The sequence below is a fragment of the Acartia tonsa genome, chromosome 12 (assembly GCF_053477335.1).
Source record: "Acartia tonsa isolate MP-2025a chromosome 12, ASM5347733v1, whole genome shotgun sequence".
NCBI classification, from domain to species: domain Eukaryota; kingdom Metazoa; phylum Arthropoda; class Copepoda; order Calanoida; family Acartiidae; genus Acartia; species Acartia tonsa.
The window spans coordinates 30211462-30232256 of NC_137271.1; the positions used below are offsets into that span (position 1 = coordinate 30211462).

The following is a 20795-nucleotide window of genomic DNA, read 5'->3' on the forward strand; positions in this document are numbered from 1 at the left end:
CCTACGATGTTATTAAGAAATTAAGCAATGATTCTATATAGCTGTATTAATATACAAAATATTCCCTATAAAATATTTTATTATGCTTCGCTTTTAAGAATTGTATCATCCTTGTTTATTTAGGTATCTAACAAAATTACCAGCAGACGACTTTAAAACATTTATTATTGTTTTGTTTCTATAGAACTTAACATTCATTCTGTGACGTCAATTGGGAAGGGATATATTATCTAAATGAAATCTATATCTTCCACTGAAAACTGTAAAACCGTCCTATTTTCTGTATTGACAAAAGATATAGCATAATATTTTATCTATAATACAAATTAGAATGATGTATGTCTGTCCGTCCGTCTGTCTGTCCGTCCCTTAAGATCTCGGTAACCACTGAACCGATAGGATTCTACTCTTCAGGGAATATACCTACTGGTCCTGTGGTGGTTTTAGGCTATTTTCTTGGGGGTTGGGACACCCCCAACCCCCCAAAAAACAAAAAATCCCCCCCCCCATTTTTTTGTGGGGGATTTCCTTGATCCTTTTACGTATTTCGCCAAAAAAAAAATGTATCACCTCTTGGGGCAAAGCCCCTAGAGGCTAGGGGCGACCCGCTAGTGTTAATATACAGAAAAACAATATATCATAATACGATTTTTTTAGTATTTGGTATTTTAATGACGGCATACCTATAGTAAGGCAGCAGTGGCCTTTTTTATTTGATTTGATATAGTAGAAATTTCAGTATGATGATAATACATTAATTAGGGCCACTTTTAAAAAATGAAATAATAGTTGACATCATTAATATCATTAGAATGTATGTCAATAATATTTAAAATTACATTCGATCATTACTAAAAAAAAGTCCAAATTATGTTTTCAGTAGTTACAGAAAAAAATTTCTTCATATTGAATATCTCTCCCTGAAGGCAGGTGAATACCTATGAAGCAAAAGCATGAAGGCTTTATACACTAATTTTAGGGTTAAAAAAGAAAACTAGTTTTTTTTGGAGGCGGTGCAGTTACTTTGTTATATGTTCATCTGTCCGTCCGACCGTTCTCGTCAAGTTAAGATTTTGTTAGCTTTTAGATATATTCTTTTTTTGTGTAGATTCACGTCTTAAGAGACATAATGAGCTGGACTGCCATCTCATTGATTTTTAGCCGTTTTTATTCCTTTTATTTTTTCTTAGCTTGTATCATGATAGCCACCAAGTGAGTCAATCTTTTTGACCAGGAGTTAGTTTAATTTGATGCTTAAAGTAAGACAATTTAATGATATAAAGATATGTAAAGATTTTCAAGTAATCATGTAGTAGCTTCAGTTTAAGAACAAATTAACGTTCGACTGTAAACTTGAATTTTACGTCAAATCTTTTGGGTTAATTTTCGGGGAAAACTACAAAGAATGAATTTATTGAGATATGTACGTCATAACGGAATAATATGGCACCCTAAGGAAATCTATTTGGCCGGAAAATTTTCTTGCATTGATAGAATTATTACTGAGCAAAAAGGGATTTTTTCCTGCATACTGCACAAAAATGATATAATAATCAAAAGCTAGTCAGCTCGGTGATAAAAAGGCAGTACCTCGTGTGCCTTCAAATAACTTTTGTCTCTAAAAGTTAGGTCTATGTATTTAGTAGAAATGACAGAAATTGTAGGTCATCGATATTGTTCTCCTTTACAGTGAAGCTTCTTATAGGTCCTGGGAAGGTTTTAAACTATTTTTGGAGAGGGTGTCTTCACCCCCCTCCCCCTCTTCATGGTATATACCTATTGGTCTTGTGGTGGTTTTAAGCTTTTTTCTTGGGGGGTGGGACAACCCCCCCCAAAAAAAAAATTCAGGTGCTGCCCAAATTTTTTTTTTAAATTACCTCATGGGGGAAGCCGCTAGTATAATAATTATATTAAATTGTTGAAATTAAAACTTATTTAGTGTCCAAATATTTCTTTCAATAATCTAAATCAGAGAATAATAACCTTAATTAAATTGTTCATTAAGTTATCGTCCATAGTCTTATCTATTGCATTTATATGGTATATAATTGAAAGAATTTCAATTTTCTACCACGTAGTTTTTAAAATATCAAGACTTGAAAATTGTCTTTTTAAATTGCACATATCACAAAAAGACGATTTTCAAGTCTTGATATTTTCAAAACGAAAATTGAAATTCTTTCAAATATATGCCATATAAATATAGTTTAACCCATTAACTAGCAAAAACTATGCGGTTCACTAAATTAAGTTCAAATGCATTTCGTGAAACTTGTTATTTAACAAATATGATTTTCAAATCAGAAGCCATAAAAAATGAAGGGGAAATACAAGATATAAGATGCTTTTGTGACGTGTGGGATTAAAAAATATTATCAGATTATATATGTATGAATTTGTAATAAACATTTTATTTTATTTCTCTTTTTTATCTTATTATATAAAGTAGTAAGGTTGTTTTTGTCTAAACAGTAAGATCTCAATAACTATTGAATTGATTGGGTTCTCTATTTTAGGTAAGCTTCACAGGGGGTCATATGATGGTTTTAGGCTATTTAATTTTTTTGATTTAAGTATTGAGATAGTTTTAAGCTGTTTTTTATCCTTTTTCTGCTCATTTATAGAGCCCTTAGACGCTAGTACACGAATATTTCACTTGTTTTTTAAGAACCGTATTATCAGACTGGGGATCAGGAAGTAAAGTATTATACAGTAAAATATTACAGTTAGTTTTCATTTTAAAGGAGAAACCAAATCATAATAGAATAAGTCTTGCGTGTTCTACACTAAACGTGGACATCATTATACATGTACAAATTCTTTCTATATCATGTTTGTTTTGAGTGATGTACAGACTTTTATCAAACAAATATTCCGGCCGGCTACTTTTTCTCACACGTTGGTAAAAAAGATTTTTTGGGGGAACAAAATTAATTTTGGTTCAATACTCGTGAAAACAAAATGCATTAAGACATCCAACTGATTTTTAATGATGCTTATAAAAGAACATTTAAAGGCCTATTAGCGGCTGCCAAACACATTTTATTGTTTTTTTTAAAGTGTTATCTTATTTTAACAAAGAAAGATCGATGTGGAACAGCTTTAATGAACACGAATAAGTATAATCAAAAATATTTAGTACAAATATTATGTACATTCAGTTTTAGAATGTTGTACCTTTTTATCTGTAAAAGTCTTACCTTAATATTTTTTCCAGAGATTTTAAGTGTAAGAAATTTGCTGTTTAATATTTGGCTGTAATCATTAATAATTTTAAAATATCTCTAAGTGATAATAAATTATTAAACACTTAACTCTTATATTTACCCAGGCCTCTAAAAACTAAGCATTTGAAATATTTCAACTGTCTAAGACGCAGTTGTTCTTAATTTGTATTCTTTGACCCTTTTCATAGGTATTTAGGTAATTAGGATGAATTATATATTTCTACATAACTTAAAATAGTATTATAATAGCTTACTTTAATACATCTTGAGCAAGTATAACGACATTTCATTATTCATAGACAACTTAAACTCAGGGAAGTCGAAAGTTAATATCTTAGCAATGCAAGAAATATGGCACTCGGTAGACCTAACATTTAACGGATATCAATATTTTAAGAAAAATAGGACGTTAGGTAGTGGAGGAGGAGTAGGCTTTTTAATAAGTAAGGGCATAGCTGTTACAGTAATGAACGATGAAGAATTTTTTAGTGACCGAATATATGAATGCATAACCTTAAACATCACTATAAGTAATCAGAAATTTATATTACTCAATATTTACCGTCCCCCAAATACCCCAGGCATAACTAGGAATGCAGCCATTAACGATTTTTTGGAAATACTTGAAGCACATTTAGATTTTTTGAGTAATCTTAACATTCCAATAATTATATTTTCGGATTTTAATATAAACCTTTTTAAATTAAACCAACCTAATTCCGAAGCCAGTTCATTATTTAATAGCTTAATATCAAATGCATTTATCCCAACAATAAGTAAGGCCACTAGGGTAACAAATAATACCTTTTCATTAATTGATAATATAGCCTGCAAAGACATCATAGGAAAAGTAGATTTATGCGGAATAATACCAACCAATATTTCAGATCACTACATGTTAGTAAACCTAATCCAACTAAAAAACCCTCCAAAGAATTCGCATAAATCTTCTTCTCACTCTAAAAGAACTTTCAATGCTGAAAATCTAGAAAAATTTAGGACAGAGCTAGCGATTACCGACTGGAGAGAAGTGATGAATGAAAAGACAGACGTAGACAGAGCATACACAATATTTATTGAAAAATTTTTGAGTATTATGAATAAAAACATTCCTTTAAAACCGGTTAACAACAGAGAGCGCAACACACCGATAAACCAACATATGGACAAAGAGTTAAGAAAATGTAGGTTGAAAAAAAGACAATTATTTTTAGCAAGTAAAAATTCATTAGAGGACGCAGAAAGATATAGAAGTTATAGGAACAATTTTAACAGGGCTAATAGGAAGGCAAAAAAGTTACACTATAGAGAAAGAATACTCGATGCGGGTGGAAATTCTAAAAAGCTTTGGGACGTATTAAAGGATACAATGGGGACCAGTAAGAAGGATACACGGATAGAATACATTGAAACCGAGGGTACTAAAATTTATAAGGACATTGAAATAGCAAACAAGTTTAATGAATACCTAGCGAATATTGGTCGTAATCTCACTCCACTGCTACCCAAAATTAATAGTAGCACTTTCCATAACTACCTACCTCCCCCGGCGGAAAATAGTTTTTTTATAAGACCAATAACCGAAAGGTTTTTATTAGAACTAATAGGAAACATGAAGCATAAAAAAAGCTCTGATGACAACGATGTCAGTATATATCTAGTCAACTTTGTAAGAATAACTATAATTAGACCGCTTTTACATATAATAAACCTTAGCTTTGAAACAGGCAAGATGCCTGATAAGCAAAAGGTCACAAGGACTATATTAATCCATAAGAGCGGACCATTTTTCTTACTCGATAATTATTGAGGTGTCTCATTAATAAATAGTTTTTCAAAAATTCAAGAAAAATGTGTATATATACAATTAATGGACTTTCTACAACAGCAAAGATTCTTTAATAAATTACAGTATGGATTCCGACCAGGCAGGTCAACTTATCATGCCATTTTACATCTAGTCAACAAAATTACAGCGTGTCTTGCATCTGGGAGAATTGCCATGGTGGTTCTTCTAGATGTAAGAAAATGTTTTGATATGTTAGATCGTAGTATTCTTTTAAAAAAACTTGAAAATCTGGGGGTTAGAGGACATGCACTAAAATGGTTCGAGAGCTACTTTAAGGACAGACGCCAAAAAGTCTTTTACAAAGGAATAAATTCAAATAACACTGTAACGATTGATTGGGGAGTTTTACAGGGGTCAATATTGGGCGTTTTGCTTTTCTTAATTTATATAAACGATATTAATGCATGCTCGGAAACATTATTAAGCTATTTATTTGCAGATGATAATTGTGCATTTTTAGAAAGCGATAATTTAACGAATCTTATTAATTTAGCGAACACAGAATTACCTAAATTATTAGCTTGGTACAGTAATAATAAACTCCTCCTCCACCCGAAAAAAACTAAAATATTAATCTTTGGACTTCCCAGAAATGATCGTTTTTTAACTAACATAGATTTAGGACTTTTGAATGAATTCCCGGTTTATTTTGATATGAATGATGAAGGGCAAAATTCCCCTGAGAAAATTACCAAATTAACGCTAACCCCGAATGAAAAGGAAAAATTTTGCAGACACCTTGGAATTTTAATTGATAATAAGCTGACTTATAAATATCATCTTGACAACTTAAGGATAAGGATAAGTAAAATTATATTCTCAATGAAAATGATGAAAAATTTATTACACAAACGCCATTTAATTTTAATATATAACGCATACTTGAAATCTTTATTAGACTACTGTTCCCCATTATTTGTAGGAATTCCAGAAAGTTACATTAAACCTATTATGAATCTACAAAAAAAGGCAGTAAGAATAATATGCAGAAAAGAGAATAGGGCTCATACTAAGGATTTATTTATTGACTTGCAAATACTCCCCTTCAAGAAATTAATACTATATAACACTGCCAGATTCATGTACCTTTATAAAAACAAAAAGGTACCAGTAACTTTTGACAATACCTGGAAACTAAATAGAGACATCAGAAATAGAGAGTTAAGGAATGATAACGATTATCATGTTCAATTTACAAACCGTTCCTATTTGAAAGCATTACCGCTCTACCGATTTCCAGTAATCTGGAATAATTTACCAGCCGAAATTAAATCCGTAGAGAACAAGAACGAATTTAACAGGAAAGTGTTCTTGCATTTATTATTAAGATAGGAAAATGGCTGCGCAATTTTATCATATATAATGCTTCATTTTAATTTTAATTTCAATTGTAAATTATAATTACAAGGTCAAGCAAAGCATTGTATGGAAAATTAACTGACATCATAGAGTAGATGCACACGATATAGATATGTGTGTACTTTTTCTTTTTTCTTTAATTTAAATTAAATTCACACAGTGAAAATTAACGCAATCGCAATTACCTCATATATCACGAAGTTTATTTAAACTCTTAGTCAGCAGTTCATAAATTGCTTACGGCAGCGACACCTTTACCAATTAAAACTTAAATAGTTGTTTACGCAAACACTTTATATTTCGTCGAACAGATTACGTAATGACAAATCTTTCTCAGCCGATTTAAATACTTATTAACAGCAAACAAAAATTTCCTCTTCTTTTTTCAAACGAACAAGTTTAATTATAGAGCAGCTTTGGATCTATCTATCCAACAAGTTAAGTTCAACAATTTCATTTAGTCGCAAACGTAAACAATCTATATTTTAATTATTAAATCGAATCTTTCATGGTGCTAAAACACTTAATATCAGTGGACTAAGTATAATTATAGAATAGCTTTGGATCTATCTAACCAAAAAAGATAAATATTGTGGAATGACTAGTTTTTAGCCGAATGAGTCTTTATTAATATCATTGTTCGTTTTATTATTCATATAGGAGTATTCAAATTAGTTAATCATTCTTGTACATAATAGGATGGTGAATATATATATTTATTTGTTTTTATATGTTAAATAAACTAATCCAGAATTTCAACGCTTGGCTCGCGTCGCTCCTCGTGTTCTGACTCGGAATCCTCTTCGAAGGTGGGGCCGTCGGAGATCTCGGATTCAGCACGGGAGGCGGCGTCGTCTCCAGCGGCATCGTCTCCAGCTTCGCCTACATCGGACCTAGCTCCGGCAGATCCAGCCTCTGACTCGGAATCCATGGACCAGTCATCATAGACCTGGCCATCTAGGCCGGGCTCGCTGTCACTGATCTCAATGGTCAACTCGAGGTCCAGCACAATATCATACGCAGAGGTAGCCATTAAGACTGCCTCCTTGTAATCATTGCACTGAGCCTCGAGGACCGACAACTCATGTATGTTGTCCTCACGCGAGCGGTCGACAGTAGGCATTGCATCGCCTAACAGGCGGTGCAGCCGAATGCCTTCGTCGACAAGTCTGAGTGACTCGCGGTTGGGAATCTCTTGCAGACCTGCGCGAAAAGCTAGCCTACACGCATCGCGGAAGCTAGTGCGCAGGCCCTTCCCAAAATAATACCAGTCAGCAATTTCACTCGAGTAAACTATCGGCGGAGCTGGCAGAGGATCTGGAACCGCAAAGGGAACGGGGCCGCCAACCTCGGGTTCGGGAGAGGGAGCCAAGACCTCCTCTACAGCGTCGATCAATAGCCGCAGGTTGCTATGATCAACCATGACAGAAAAACTTATTATTTAACTTAACGGCAGATTTAAAAGTATACGTAACTTGATGGTAATCGTATGAGCACCGGAAGAGCAATGATTAGTAAACAAGAAAGTCGCAATTAAATAGAATTAATCATGTCACGTGACATGTCCCGGCAAGCCTTTACAAATAGGTCTAATTTACCCCCATTTTTCATATTAAATAATAATAAACAAAGACAAAAACCGGCCGGGTCAAAGATCAAAATTGCGCAAAGGCAGCTTCCTCCCCCAATGTCAGTCTTTTTCTCCACCCCCTTTTATTATTACCACCCGGGTCAACCATTTTTCAAGACGACACTTTCGGCTTCTTTGACCTCACTGACACCTCTAGTGAATATTTAGTTTTTGCTGTCAAAGGGATAAAGGGGAAGGGATGCTAGGGACGGATTTCCCGGGAACCTAGCAACAACAACAACGCACGCCTATAACATATGGGTCGTATGCTTGTCAAATACATTGTTGTATGAAAAACGAATGCGTGTGTTTATGTTTATGTGTATGTTTCTGTGTTTGTGTGTAGACAATAGCCTCACTGGCCACCCAAAGCTCCTTAGCCTCCCCAATTTGCACGTTTCCTGCTCTACCCCAATATTAATATTAATATCATCATACTACCCAAAAATATTCTAAATTCCTGGAAATGTTAAAGGTTACATTGAAATTCAGCGAATTTTTCTACACATATTTTCCAATTTTTAAATATCTTTTACAAAATCTAGCCCAAGGTCAATTTTTTCTTCACTCTTTGCTTTAGTCTCCACAAAAACTTCAATATTCTAATAATCTTAAAAATGTCTTAACGATGCCTTGAATTTAGAGATCGAATCACCACTACACAATTTACAATTTAATTAAATTAATTTTAGTCGACACTGTGGGTCATGACTCGGTCATTTCTACATGACCGAGCCAAATATAACCAACGATTTCACTAGGAACCCCACCTCCAAACCCCCCCCCCCCCCGTCAACCCACCAATGGGAAACCAACGGTCATATGGTCACACCGTGTTCTTTGACGCTTGGATCTGGTGCAAGTCGCCTTTTTCAGGATAAGGACAACACGGTGTGTGGACTAACAAAATGGCATGTCGGTCCTATGGACCATAATCACAGCAGTGATTGGTGTGATATTGATATATTATCACAACCACGACATCCCCTATAGGCAACCAGTAGATGCATGATATATGGATGCAATTATACTTTAAATATAACTTATAAACTTAACTGTAAATTGTAATAGTATTTTTGTAAACGGATAGACTAACAACACGCACAGTGTTTTTACTCGATCCGTATAGCCACATGGCTATTTACCATTGTAATCATTGTATTCTTCTGTTTTTCCAAAATAAATTATTATTATAAGTGGACAATTTACAATCAGTTTGCTTTTTTAAACTAAAAAAACGTCTTTAGGAAGTCGATCATAAATATGATACCATACATACAAGAATAGTTATTTCTCGCATCGTATTATAAACGGCTTTCCGCGGATATAGAATGTACAATTATAAGATTAAAACTAGTTTTTTAAGCCCCGAGGTGCCAAGGGCTCCGGCTAAAAAAACTGGTTTTAATCTTATCATTGTACATTTTTATATTCGTAGAAAGCTGGATATAATACGATGCTAGACATGGTTTTTTCGTATGGATAAGAACCGGTTCCCATCCACCTGATTCGAATGAATACGAGAAAAAAATTTAAAAGTAAAGATAAACCATAATCAAGATTACTTGTATATGATTATATTAATTCCTAAAGAATAGCTTAGAATTTAATGGTCGTAATTTTGAATAAACAAAGCCCCAGATCATGTGATTTCAGGATGCCATCTATTGAAAATTTGATGTACAGATCTTAAATTTTGCTTTGTAAAATGAGATTTGGTATTTCTGAATCTTAATCCATTGGAATCCTATACCACAAAATTACCAATTTACATCCTTCGGAATAAAGAAAAGTATTTTTGGTCTGTCATACGAACCGATTAAGTTCTCCATTTCAGGGATTAACAAATATTTAGTGTTTTAGCTCGCAAAGCATTTTACTTAAATCTTAAATTCCCTATATCTTGGTTTCCTTTTTTATTTTCCCTTTTTCAAGGGCAATGATCTTAAAGGATAAGATAATGCACGATGAATTGAAAAATCTCTTCTGTTGGAAAAAAAAACATTGAAAAAAATCAAAAATCGTCGAATGGGATTACCATTACAAAATTAAGTCATAGAAAAGAATCAAAAATAAAGTCTTGCTTTAATGCAAATTTGTCTAGCTTTTAGATTTATATTTTAGTGACGGGCGGTGTTTTTCTCTTTAGAAATAAAAACAATTCATGCTAATTGCAATGGAATAATTTGAACGAAAAACCATGGGAGCTTGGAAGCTCGTGAAATCAAATGGGTTGTTTCCTACTTTTTGTGCATTTGTTAGATTTAATATGTAAAGGTTTTATCTTTCATTAAACTACCAATTATCATATCTAAAAATATTTTTGGACCAAGCCGAAATAAGTACAACCCTTTCAGCTATTAAAGTTTGTTGAGCTTTAATTTCAAGGATTTGGAGGATTTTTATTTACTGATAGAAATTACCTAATAAACTAGTATGATGACTATCGTCCTTTGTTGATATAATAGAAGCATAACAGATTAAGAGGGATTATAAAATGCATCAACAGACAATGGTAGTACACATTTCTTGGTATACTGGAATATTCCAGAAAACTATTCCAGGTTTAAACAGACAAGCTTTGAGCAGGAAAAAACATTCATTCCTATCCTTATATTACAGTAACAGGATGTCCATGTTTGTGTGTCTGTCAGTAACGAAGGTTCTTGATATCTGATCAACCGATATAGTTCTCCCTTACAATGCAGTTCTTCATAGGTCTTTGGAAGGTCTTTAACAATTTTTGGAGAAAGTACACCCCCCCCCCCTATCCTACCTCTCTAGAGAAATCGCCCCTGAAAGAAAATTGCCATTCCAAAACAATAATTTATTGTTTGTTTTTATTTTTAAAATAAAAATTAAACGAAGGGGAAAATCCCCCCTCTCCCTTCCCATCTTAAGTGCCCCTAAATGTCTCTGGGCCGTAACAGCTAATATGTACTAAAGTAGTTAAACCACTATGTCTGCAATGCAATAATATCTCTTAAACGGAAGGACGTATAGATAGTTAATGTAACATTATTTTTTTAAATTTCAGTTTAAATTAAAAACATAATCGCTTTATCTGTGAGGAGTAACTCCCCGAATTTATGCATGCTTGGCTTAAGCTATTCCAGTACTATTATTTATGGACCCAATGGAAAGTTACAAAATTTTAAGAACGAAACAAGGATGAAAACATCCATAAATCAGACAGGCAAATTAAATCAACAAATATAAAGCAGCAGCGCAAATTTCGTATAGATCTTTCTCAAGACTGCTTAATACGGACAACTTTAATTTTAAGACTAAATTATAGAGATGCTTCGATTATAACATAGTGCCTTATCGTACTCGAGATCATCGTTCCAAAAGTCAGATAGACAATTATTATAGACTAAAAAACTAATATCAAAAAAGTAAAAAAATCCGCATATTGTAAATGGGCCTACGAGATTTCTGACATCGATAGACATAGATGTTACACCTAACTGTTACAGGAATTATCATCTAAATTTTAAATTGTTAGAACTATTTTTAAATTTTACATATTAAATAAATATCTGAAACTTATCCATTGATTTTAGTGATGTAATAAAATGATGAAACAAGTGCAAAAGTTTATAATTCATCCATTCAAGCAGGAAGGTTTAATCAGGAGCATGGATTCATTTTTTGTTTTGAATATAACAATATATTATAAGATAAAAAATAACGTTTCAAATTAATCTATTACAAGTTATTTAATCTAAAAATTTTAATAAATAGATAGAAAATTCCTACATAGTTTTAAGATGATGCATAACAAAAAGTTTATAAAGTGCTACAATTTAAATTGTGTTAAATTATTATTCTTAAATATTTGATAAATGTATGCTTCTCTATTCAGGATTGTATTACAATAAACAAATCAATATGTTGTAAGATATCCTGAATATGTTAATTAATGCATGTTTAACTTTAGCAAAGCATGTGATTAATCTGGGAATTTGACAAGTATGTAAATATAAGGATACGAGATCGTTTCTTCATTAAATATAATTTAATTTAAAATACTAAAGTATTCAATGTCTAATTATCTGTATGTTCAATAATATCATTAAACGAAAGTAACGAAAAATGCAAGTAATTTTAAATTGTGATTTAGTCTTTGAAAAAAATTTAAAATGATGTCAGAAAAATAAATGAGTCAGTTAAAAGTTCACAGAAGCTTTTTTACAAACAGGATGTGTCCAATAGTTTGTCATTGAAACACAATAAAGAATTTCATATTTAGCTATTTACATTGTTTCTTGTAACACCATGGGTCGTAGTAACTCTATAATCATTAAAATAATCTAAAAATATATCCATAAAAAGGATAGTATGTCCATGTTAGGAATTTCGGTATAAAAATATTTTTAAAAACATAAACTTCAGAATTTTCTTCTAATTTTGCTTCTTGTAAATGTTGTGCTTAAAATAAGGCTCATTTATAATCGTTAAAGTTCGTTTATTCTCTGCTTTTATTAATGTTGTCATCCTTGTTATGTTAATAATTCTTTTGAAATGCAATCTGCTGTAGGGCATATCATGTGGATACAGAATGATATCTGGACCAATAGAATATATACACTACAGGGATTGATCATGAAATACGAAGGTTTTGCCTAGGTAGGGAGGTTTATTTCTTAAAGAGATGAAAAAAGGGGAAGGCAGGCCTTTAAAGTTTAATTTCTATTTTTATGACGTCACGTGTTTGATTTTTGAGTAACAATCTCCCCTTACTTTTTAATAAAAATGCGCTAACTTGAGCTGTGTTAACAGCCATTTGGCCGTAAGTAGACCTGAAATTAGCCCTAGAAAAATGCCCTCATTTGCATATCTGACTTGATTCTAAATACTGAATTCAATATGTATACACATAAACAAAATTTACAATATATGCAATACCTATTCTTTTTCCTCGTATGGGGAATAAAAAACCTGTTAGATGCATGTGTTTCATCCAATTAAAATAAATCCTCGTTTTCAGAAACGGTCAAGTTTCAAAATTATTTTAAATATCTTAAATATTAATCGATAGGTTTATCTTTTTATAAATCAAATTAAAACGGTATTTGTCACTGTTAGAATATCATTTGATTTTATTTAGCTCATCGTATTATAGACACCTTTCAGCTGATATTAAAATGAACAATTTTTTGATAAAAACATTTTTGTAGCCCTGAGGGACAAAAGGACAGAGGTGGGTTCTTAAAAAAACTAAAATCATTTTGGAACATTATAATCAGTTGGGCAAATAAAAAATATGGTAATATTGATTCTTACAAAATTTTTGCCCCACTCGTTATAATGTTCCAAAATGATTTTTTGAGTGGGGATAAATTATCCTCATTGGAACACTATTTTAAAATTTGGAAGATTTTTTTTTGTCTTTGTTCATATTTGTTTTTTTAGACATACTTTTTATGCTTAATTAAAATATTTGAAAATTTGAAAAATCTCTAAAGAAGTTGTATCAACTTTTTTGCTTTTTATTTAAGATAGCTAGCCGGTTCTTTCAGTAAGTAGTAGATGTAAAATTTTTCATAGAATTCAGATATGCAATCGGTTTTTTTGTAGACCTCTTATTTTTTAAGTAATTTAAGTTTTTAAAAAAAATAATTAAGTCGGTTTAAAGGTACTAAAACGAAACAAAATAAAAGAAGAAAATAGCCAGTATGAACAAAAATAGTAAGATCTTTAATTTGACACCTTACTTTTAAAATTCTGTTGAGTAATTGTTGAAAAAATCTATTTTTTTAACTTCGGTTTAATCAAAACATTAAACCTAAATATTTTCTCATACAGACATAAAAAATATGGGTTCATATATACCATTAGAATGAGAAAAATAATATGAATCCATTCTAAGCAAAATTGAAAAAGTTTTAAAAAATTGTAATAAAAAATAGAAAAAATAAAAAGTTTATTTTAAGAATTGTAACTACTAAACTAGCCAATCACAAATCGCAAAAAATGATGAATCGGGAAGCTTAACCTATAAGATTAACCTATAGAATTGCCAGAAAAAAAAGAGAACGTTCATACAATATATACAATAGATACTACAATAAATATAGTGATATTAAAGAACATGTAAAGAATGAAAAATTATGAACAAATATGCATCAGTCTGTTTATAAACTTCAAAACAATACAAAAATACATTATTGTTTCTTGTGTTTAAAAAATATCTGCTACATTGCATTGTCTTTTGTTTAGGTTTTGTTCAGGTTTGGTTCAAAGCCGAAAAATATGATTCTTAAAATAAACTTATTTTTTTTATTATAGTTTTATAAAACTTTTTCAATTTTGCTTAGAATAGATTCGTAATATTTTTCTGATTCTAAAGGTATATATGAACCCATGTTTTTATGTCTGTTTGAGAAAATATTTAGGTCTAAAGTTTTTATTAAACAGAGGTTAAAAAAAATGATTTTTTCAATAATTACTCAACAGAATTTTAAAAGTAAGTTGTCAAATTAAAGATCTTACTATTTTTGTTCATACTGGCCATTTTCTTCTTTTATTTTGTTGCGTTTTAGTACCTTAAAACCGACTTAATTATTTTTTTAAAAAACTTAAATTACTTAAAAAATAAGAGGTCTACAAAAAAAAACCAATTGCATATCTGAATTCTATGAAAATTTTTACATCTACTACTTACTGAAAGAACCGGCTAGCTATCTTAAATAAAAAGCAAAAAAGTTGATACACCTTCTTTAAAAAAAAATCTTCCAAATTTAATTGTGGCTACCCCCCTCGAATTTTTGGAACATTAATTTGGCCCACTATTTTTCTCAATTGATTTTTTTTAAAGAATGACAATCGCATTTACCCCATTTGATGTTCCAAAGAAATGGGAAAACAAGGGAGCAATTGAGTGTTCCAAACGAGTGTCCCAAAGTTCAATGGGGTAAGGTTTTTTAAGAACCCACCATAGGGGTAACAAAACTGGTATTAATTTTTATTTCTTTTCATTTCAATAATCGTAGAAAATTTTCTGTAATAGGATCATAGACGTCCAATGGGGGGGGGGGGTAAAAAGGGGATTACCCCGCCCCCATTTAAAATTTACCCCTACCCATTTAGGAGGGGGTATTTACCCCCCCCCCACCCCCAAACAATTTTGAAGGGTTAAATACCCACCCTAAAATTAAAAATCTCTAACAAAAAAAAAGCTTGGCCGCCCCTGAATAGGATGCTATACATTATTTTTCAGTTGAGAACCAACTCTAATCAAACGGATATTAAACAGTTTGGAGGACGTGCCGGAAATGCGGTTACAAGATTCTCAGGGCCAACAAAACTAAAATTAATCATAGAATTCCTCACTATATGCGGAAAACTGTTTTTTTACCAGTTATAACAAGAAAACCTAATTGATAAAATCATTAATTGCTAATTGGGCAATAAATATCTTGAACATTTTTATATCATCACGTTTTCGTTCACAAAATGACCATTAGAATAAATGAGTATTCTTTTTTTAGAAGTTTAGGTACATAAAAAATGTCGTTTCATTTGAAGATTTTTAGTAGCCTTAAATTCAGATACTTATCCTAATATGCATTTATTGCGGGGCCCTAATCTTGCGGGGCTACCCAGTATCAAATATAACCTAACCTAACCTGATCTAAAGTAATACACAAAGAAATAAAAATCACTTTTTCTCCATATTTTTAATTCCTTTCATATTTTACTATGTTATATGGATCCTAAAGGGAAACTAATTTTAATATAACATACACGGCCTCGAATCAGATTGATATCCGCTGGATAAGAACCGGTTCTCAGCAATACGGACAAATCATGTGTAGTATCATAATACATACAATTCTCAACGGATATTAAATTAAAAGAACATAAACTTAATGAAAGTTTCATTGGACCGGGACCCCGGCCCCAGGGGGCTATGGAAACTATTTTTAATCCTTTAATATTTCATATGAATATCCGCAGAATGCTGTCTATAATACAATGCGATAAATAACTACTCCTGTTATTCCTTTTTTTATAAATGAGCTTCAATTTTATTAAAATTTGATACCTGTTTGTCCACAGAACCTAACATTGTAAAAAAGCTGAGATGGGGTTTTATAAAAAATGCCGCGTTATTTGACATTTTTTTAGACATGTAGAACAAGCGAGGCATTCGCGAAATCTATACAGAGTATACAAATATTTATTTAATTATTTCACTTTTGTTGGTACAGCCTTCATAAAAGAAAAACAAATTGTCTTAAATCCATTTTTGCTGCATATTAATTAATACATCTTTTTAGAGCTGTATTAGACATTATACAAATGGCTAAAATAATAATTCAAAAATTTTGAATTCTTAAGTTGTATACTCTGTTGAAATCCTATCGTCTTCGTTCAATCAATCTATGTATAAAAAATGTCAAAAACTGCGGCATTTTTTATAAAACCCCATCTCAGAAATGTATTTTGCCGGAGTAGAAAATCTTATTTTATTTTATTTTTATTTCCTCTGTGGAAGTCAAAATATCAAATATCCAAACATTGAACATGTCTTTAAAATAATAAAAAAAGAAAATTGGGTTGAATATTTGTTTCTAAGTTTATTATTTCTATTCCAGTAAAATACACAACATTAATTTTAATGTAAGAGACATTGCTGAAAACTTCATATTACCTTTTCGTTTCGTTTATATTTTTAAGAGCGAAGCTTTTTCATAATTAGGGTAAGTCCACCCGTCCGAACGTAGCTTTTTTCGTTAATCTATGCAAGTTAGAATTGGCCTATCGATTTCAAACTTTGCATGATAATTCCTGCAGATGTTAGGTACGGTTTAGAAAGCATAGCAACTCTATAATCGTTACCATAATGTCCGTACGTCCAATTAAACATGTTGATTTTTAACTTTTTAACAACAATTTTTTTTATTTGATATAATCATCCGATTGATCTGATTTTTGGATTACTGATTCCTAATACAATAAGGTACAATATTACAAGCGAAGCATCTTTATAATCAAGTCCTAAAAACATCAGTATGTCCTTAAACAGAATTCTGTATTTAAGAAGTTTTGCAACAAATATATGTTCGTTTGTCATACCGTTTCGGAGCTTCGCTTTTATGGATGTTGTCATCCTTGTTTAAATATAAAATTAGGAAGGGATGCAATACATAATAAATTAACATTTTCAACGTAAAGAAATACTAAGTTTTCAGAGATGTCTATTAAACGGCGGGGAACAAAAATAGGTGGAATCACATGTAAATAATTCTACACTAGATTGGTATATCTAATGTTTATATGTGATGCCACCTATTTGCCAGAATTATTGACAGCACCCACCTGCACACCCCCTATTTTATCACCTTTATCAGTTGAGCCGAACTGGCGTTGGAGCTGCACTCGCTCTCGCCCCTCAGTCGCCGTCCAACGCCGCCGCTTCCATTTCCACGGCCGCCGAGTCCGGACACCACCGCCTTAGTAGACATAGTCGTGCTGGTTATCATACCCGTTCTTGCGCCGCCGTTATTGGCACAGACTTCGATTGAAACACCGCCATTACCGCCGCCGGTTGCATTACCAGTAGCGGTGTTTCTCTTGTCATCTTTAAATACACGTGAGCTAACATAATCTCTGAACTGTTTAGTCTTACTTTTCATACTGTCACTATGGTCTATAACCATTTTGAAGCTATCTTTTTTAAGTATTTGGTCTTGTAAAAATAATATTTAAACAGCTAGCCAATATATTTGCTTATTTTCAGCCCTTTTGAAGCTGCAGCAAGCTTTCTTATATCAACAGGTTGTGATCTGTTTACGGCTCGGTATGTCTATGTACAACGTTTATAAACATACAAAACAAAATTTTAATCTTAGCTTTCAATGGAAAATAACACTATTAGATCATAAACTTTTTTTTTATTTTGAAGAAAATAAATAGTTGTATGTCTAGGTGGATGGAAAGGTGGGTTGATAGTGATTTAGAAAATGAAAGAGTGAGAGAGAGCTTTTGAAAGCTGCCCCTGAATTACTTTCACACAGACTGAACTATATTTCTTTAAGGATACACAACACACACACAAACACACACACAATTAGACATTTGCAAAGAGAAAATAGAGAAATTTATGGAGAGGATAGGCTATGATTAGCATCTAAAATGGAAGGAAAAGGTGCATTGAACCTGGAAAAAAGGGGGATGGGGGGAAAAGGACATAAATACTCTGTAAGAGCAAAGTTAGTAAAAGGGAATTGAGATAGGGCGAATAAAATATAAGAGGTCTAGCTAAGGAAATACACAAATTTTGTTCGATAAAATAAAAAGAGAGAGAAAAATAGAGATAATAAACATAAAATAGAGAAATGAACAAAAAATAGATTATAAGATTGAGATAGATGAAAAGGAAGAAAATTTAAACGTTTAAAATAAGAATATTGTATAGAGAAAAGCATTTAAAATAAATATTAATTAAATACAAAATATGTTTAGATAAAAAAAGAGAAATTATATTTAACAAAAAATATTTCCTATGGAAAATATTTGAGAGAGTAATATACTATATCAAATATATCAAAGAATTTGAGAGAGGATTCTTGTTCTTATTTTTCAGAATGAAATCTAAGATATTTTAGATAGGAATACCTAATAAGGAGATATGTTTAACTTTTTATAATTACAAACCAGCTAATACGGCCTTAAAGCCATTAGACCCGTCAATTTATTGTAGTTTAGAATCTTAAAAATATTCTTAATGCTATATGGTGGTATATATAAAAGATAGTATTTTGCATCATACGCTTGATTTAGTAGCTTAACTACCTCATAATTATGGCATTAACGTATGTCTAATCTTGTGATGTCCGTTTGGACACACAATTAAATTGAAACTAAACTTCTATGTCTATGTTCTTTGATTGATTTTCTAAAATCAAAACAAAAAAATCCAAATATTAAATTAGTTATAAGTGGAATCTCGATAACATCAGAACAGATATGGTTCTCCTTTACAGTGTAGCTTCTCATAAGACCTGGGAAGGTTTATATCTATTTTGGGGGAGGATACCCCCACCCTCCCAAGAGAAATCACCATAAATTCAAAAAATTTAGATGTTTTTTTTTTGGTAAACAGCTGATATTAACATAGATTAAAATGAAAACATTTGATGTGCCCCTAAAGGCCTTTAGGGATGTTGCCGCTAGTATGTAAATAAGGTAAATATAGTAATAATTGATGTAAAATACTTTTTTTCCGAAAAAAAGTGCAATATCTATTTATTGCTGCGCTGCTTGTGGACTTCTTATTTTTGTAATGAAACTTCTTTAATGTGGAGGATTATTTGCGTCCGTGATCCCCCATATATTTTTCACCCCTTGCTGTCAGACGAACAGAGACAGAAAACAGATGATTGACTAGCAGGCTAAAATAAATGTTAAGGACAAGTAGCCGTAATAATTATGCCGGCAAGCCAAAGTATTTTCTGGTAAAGAGCAGTTACTTGACCTCTCATGACTATTATTTCCTGTTAAACCCAGAGGTATTTTACTGGTAGTGGTTTAATTCGACTTTTTTAATGTTATAAAAAGTGAATCTATAGTAACATTAATGTAAACCCATTTTTTTCAAGGGGGGGGGGGGTAATTTTTTAGCAGACAATTATCTTGGGAGTGCCCTCCCCCTAAATAGTTATAAACCTTCCCTTGAGAAACATACCGGTCTAGTGGTTAACAGTTAAGTTGCACATTCTAAGATACACATTCAACATACAGACAGACAAATATGCTGGTACTTTTTTTACAGTTAGCCTTATATTGAAATAATAGTAGCAAAACATTTCAACAGGGTTGATTACTTTTAGAATGTTGCCCATGACAAGTTACTAGTAGTTGCTAGTCTTTATCTAGATATCTACAAACTATATTATCCCCCTAATCCAGTAGCTACCAGTTTCTATCTAGGACCTGTAGCAAGTTAGATATTTAGGAATTTTCCCCTCCATTTTACTTTTCTTTTCTTTTAACTTTGCAACAGAATTTGCAAGAATGGACGGATAGGGAAGTCAGGATTGATTTAGTATTTTCTGGTTATAGCCCCATTGATGTGAAAATATTCTGTTTATTCACATGTGAAAAGTTGCGCAATAATTGGCAAAGAAACGTGGCATTTTGCATCAGAAGAATAGATTATTAATATGTGTACCTTATGTACTCAGAAAGTTATGTTTTGAATTTGTGTAGCATTTGATAAAATTAGTTTTCATGAAAATGTATGGAATACAGAGTTCACTAGTAAAATAGTCGTTATTGAGACAAAATGTATAATTTTTTGCAATTCAGTTAAAAATATTGCTACCAAAAAAATTATACAATCGATTTTTTTGATAGGTACTTCGAGCACAGAACCTCACCCCTCTCTTATTTTTAAAACAAATTGAATTAAGACAGAGGAGTCAGTTATTTTCCTTGATGCATAGTCCCTTCGCGACTGCTCTGTTCACAATATAACCTAATCTAATCTAAGATAAAACATTACCACTCGAAAAACTGCTGACCCCTTTATTTTGGATTTATTTTTAAAAATGGAGGGAGGGGGGGGTAGCGGTTACTTCTGACAGGAAAACAAAATAAAGGAAAAACAGGTATCCTAAAACAAAAATGGGCTCTTTAATAATTGTTTTGTATGCCATTGACATTCCCTGTGTCCCTGCATGCTTGTGGTCTACAACTTGAAAGGGATATTCATGTT

The 20795-nt window shown here is 31.9% G+C and overlaps 1 protein-coding gene across 3 annotated transcripts in view; it reads right to left on the minus strand.

Moving 5' to 3' along the window:
- The window catches only part of LOC145334686 (sodium- and chloride-dependent glycine transporter 1-like), a 73941-nt gene that overhangs the window by 43478 nt on the left and 9668 nt on the right, over positions 1–20795 (minus strand). Inside the window, exon 5 of one of the 3 annotated variants that reach the window (XM_080180255.1) lies at positions 17419–17529. The exons of 1 other annotated variant lie outside the window; for it this stretch is intronic. In XM_080180255.1, the coding sequence (XP_080036381.1) occupies positions 17419–17529 (111 nt within the window). Of the gene's footprint in view, positions 1–17418; positions 18097–20795 lie in introns of those variants that run through there. One more of the 3 variants, XM_080180254.1, reaches the window with a different exon arrangement.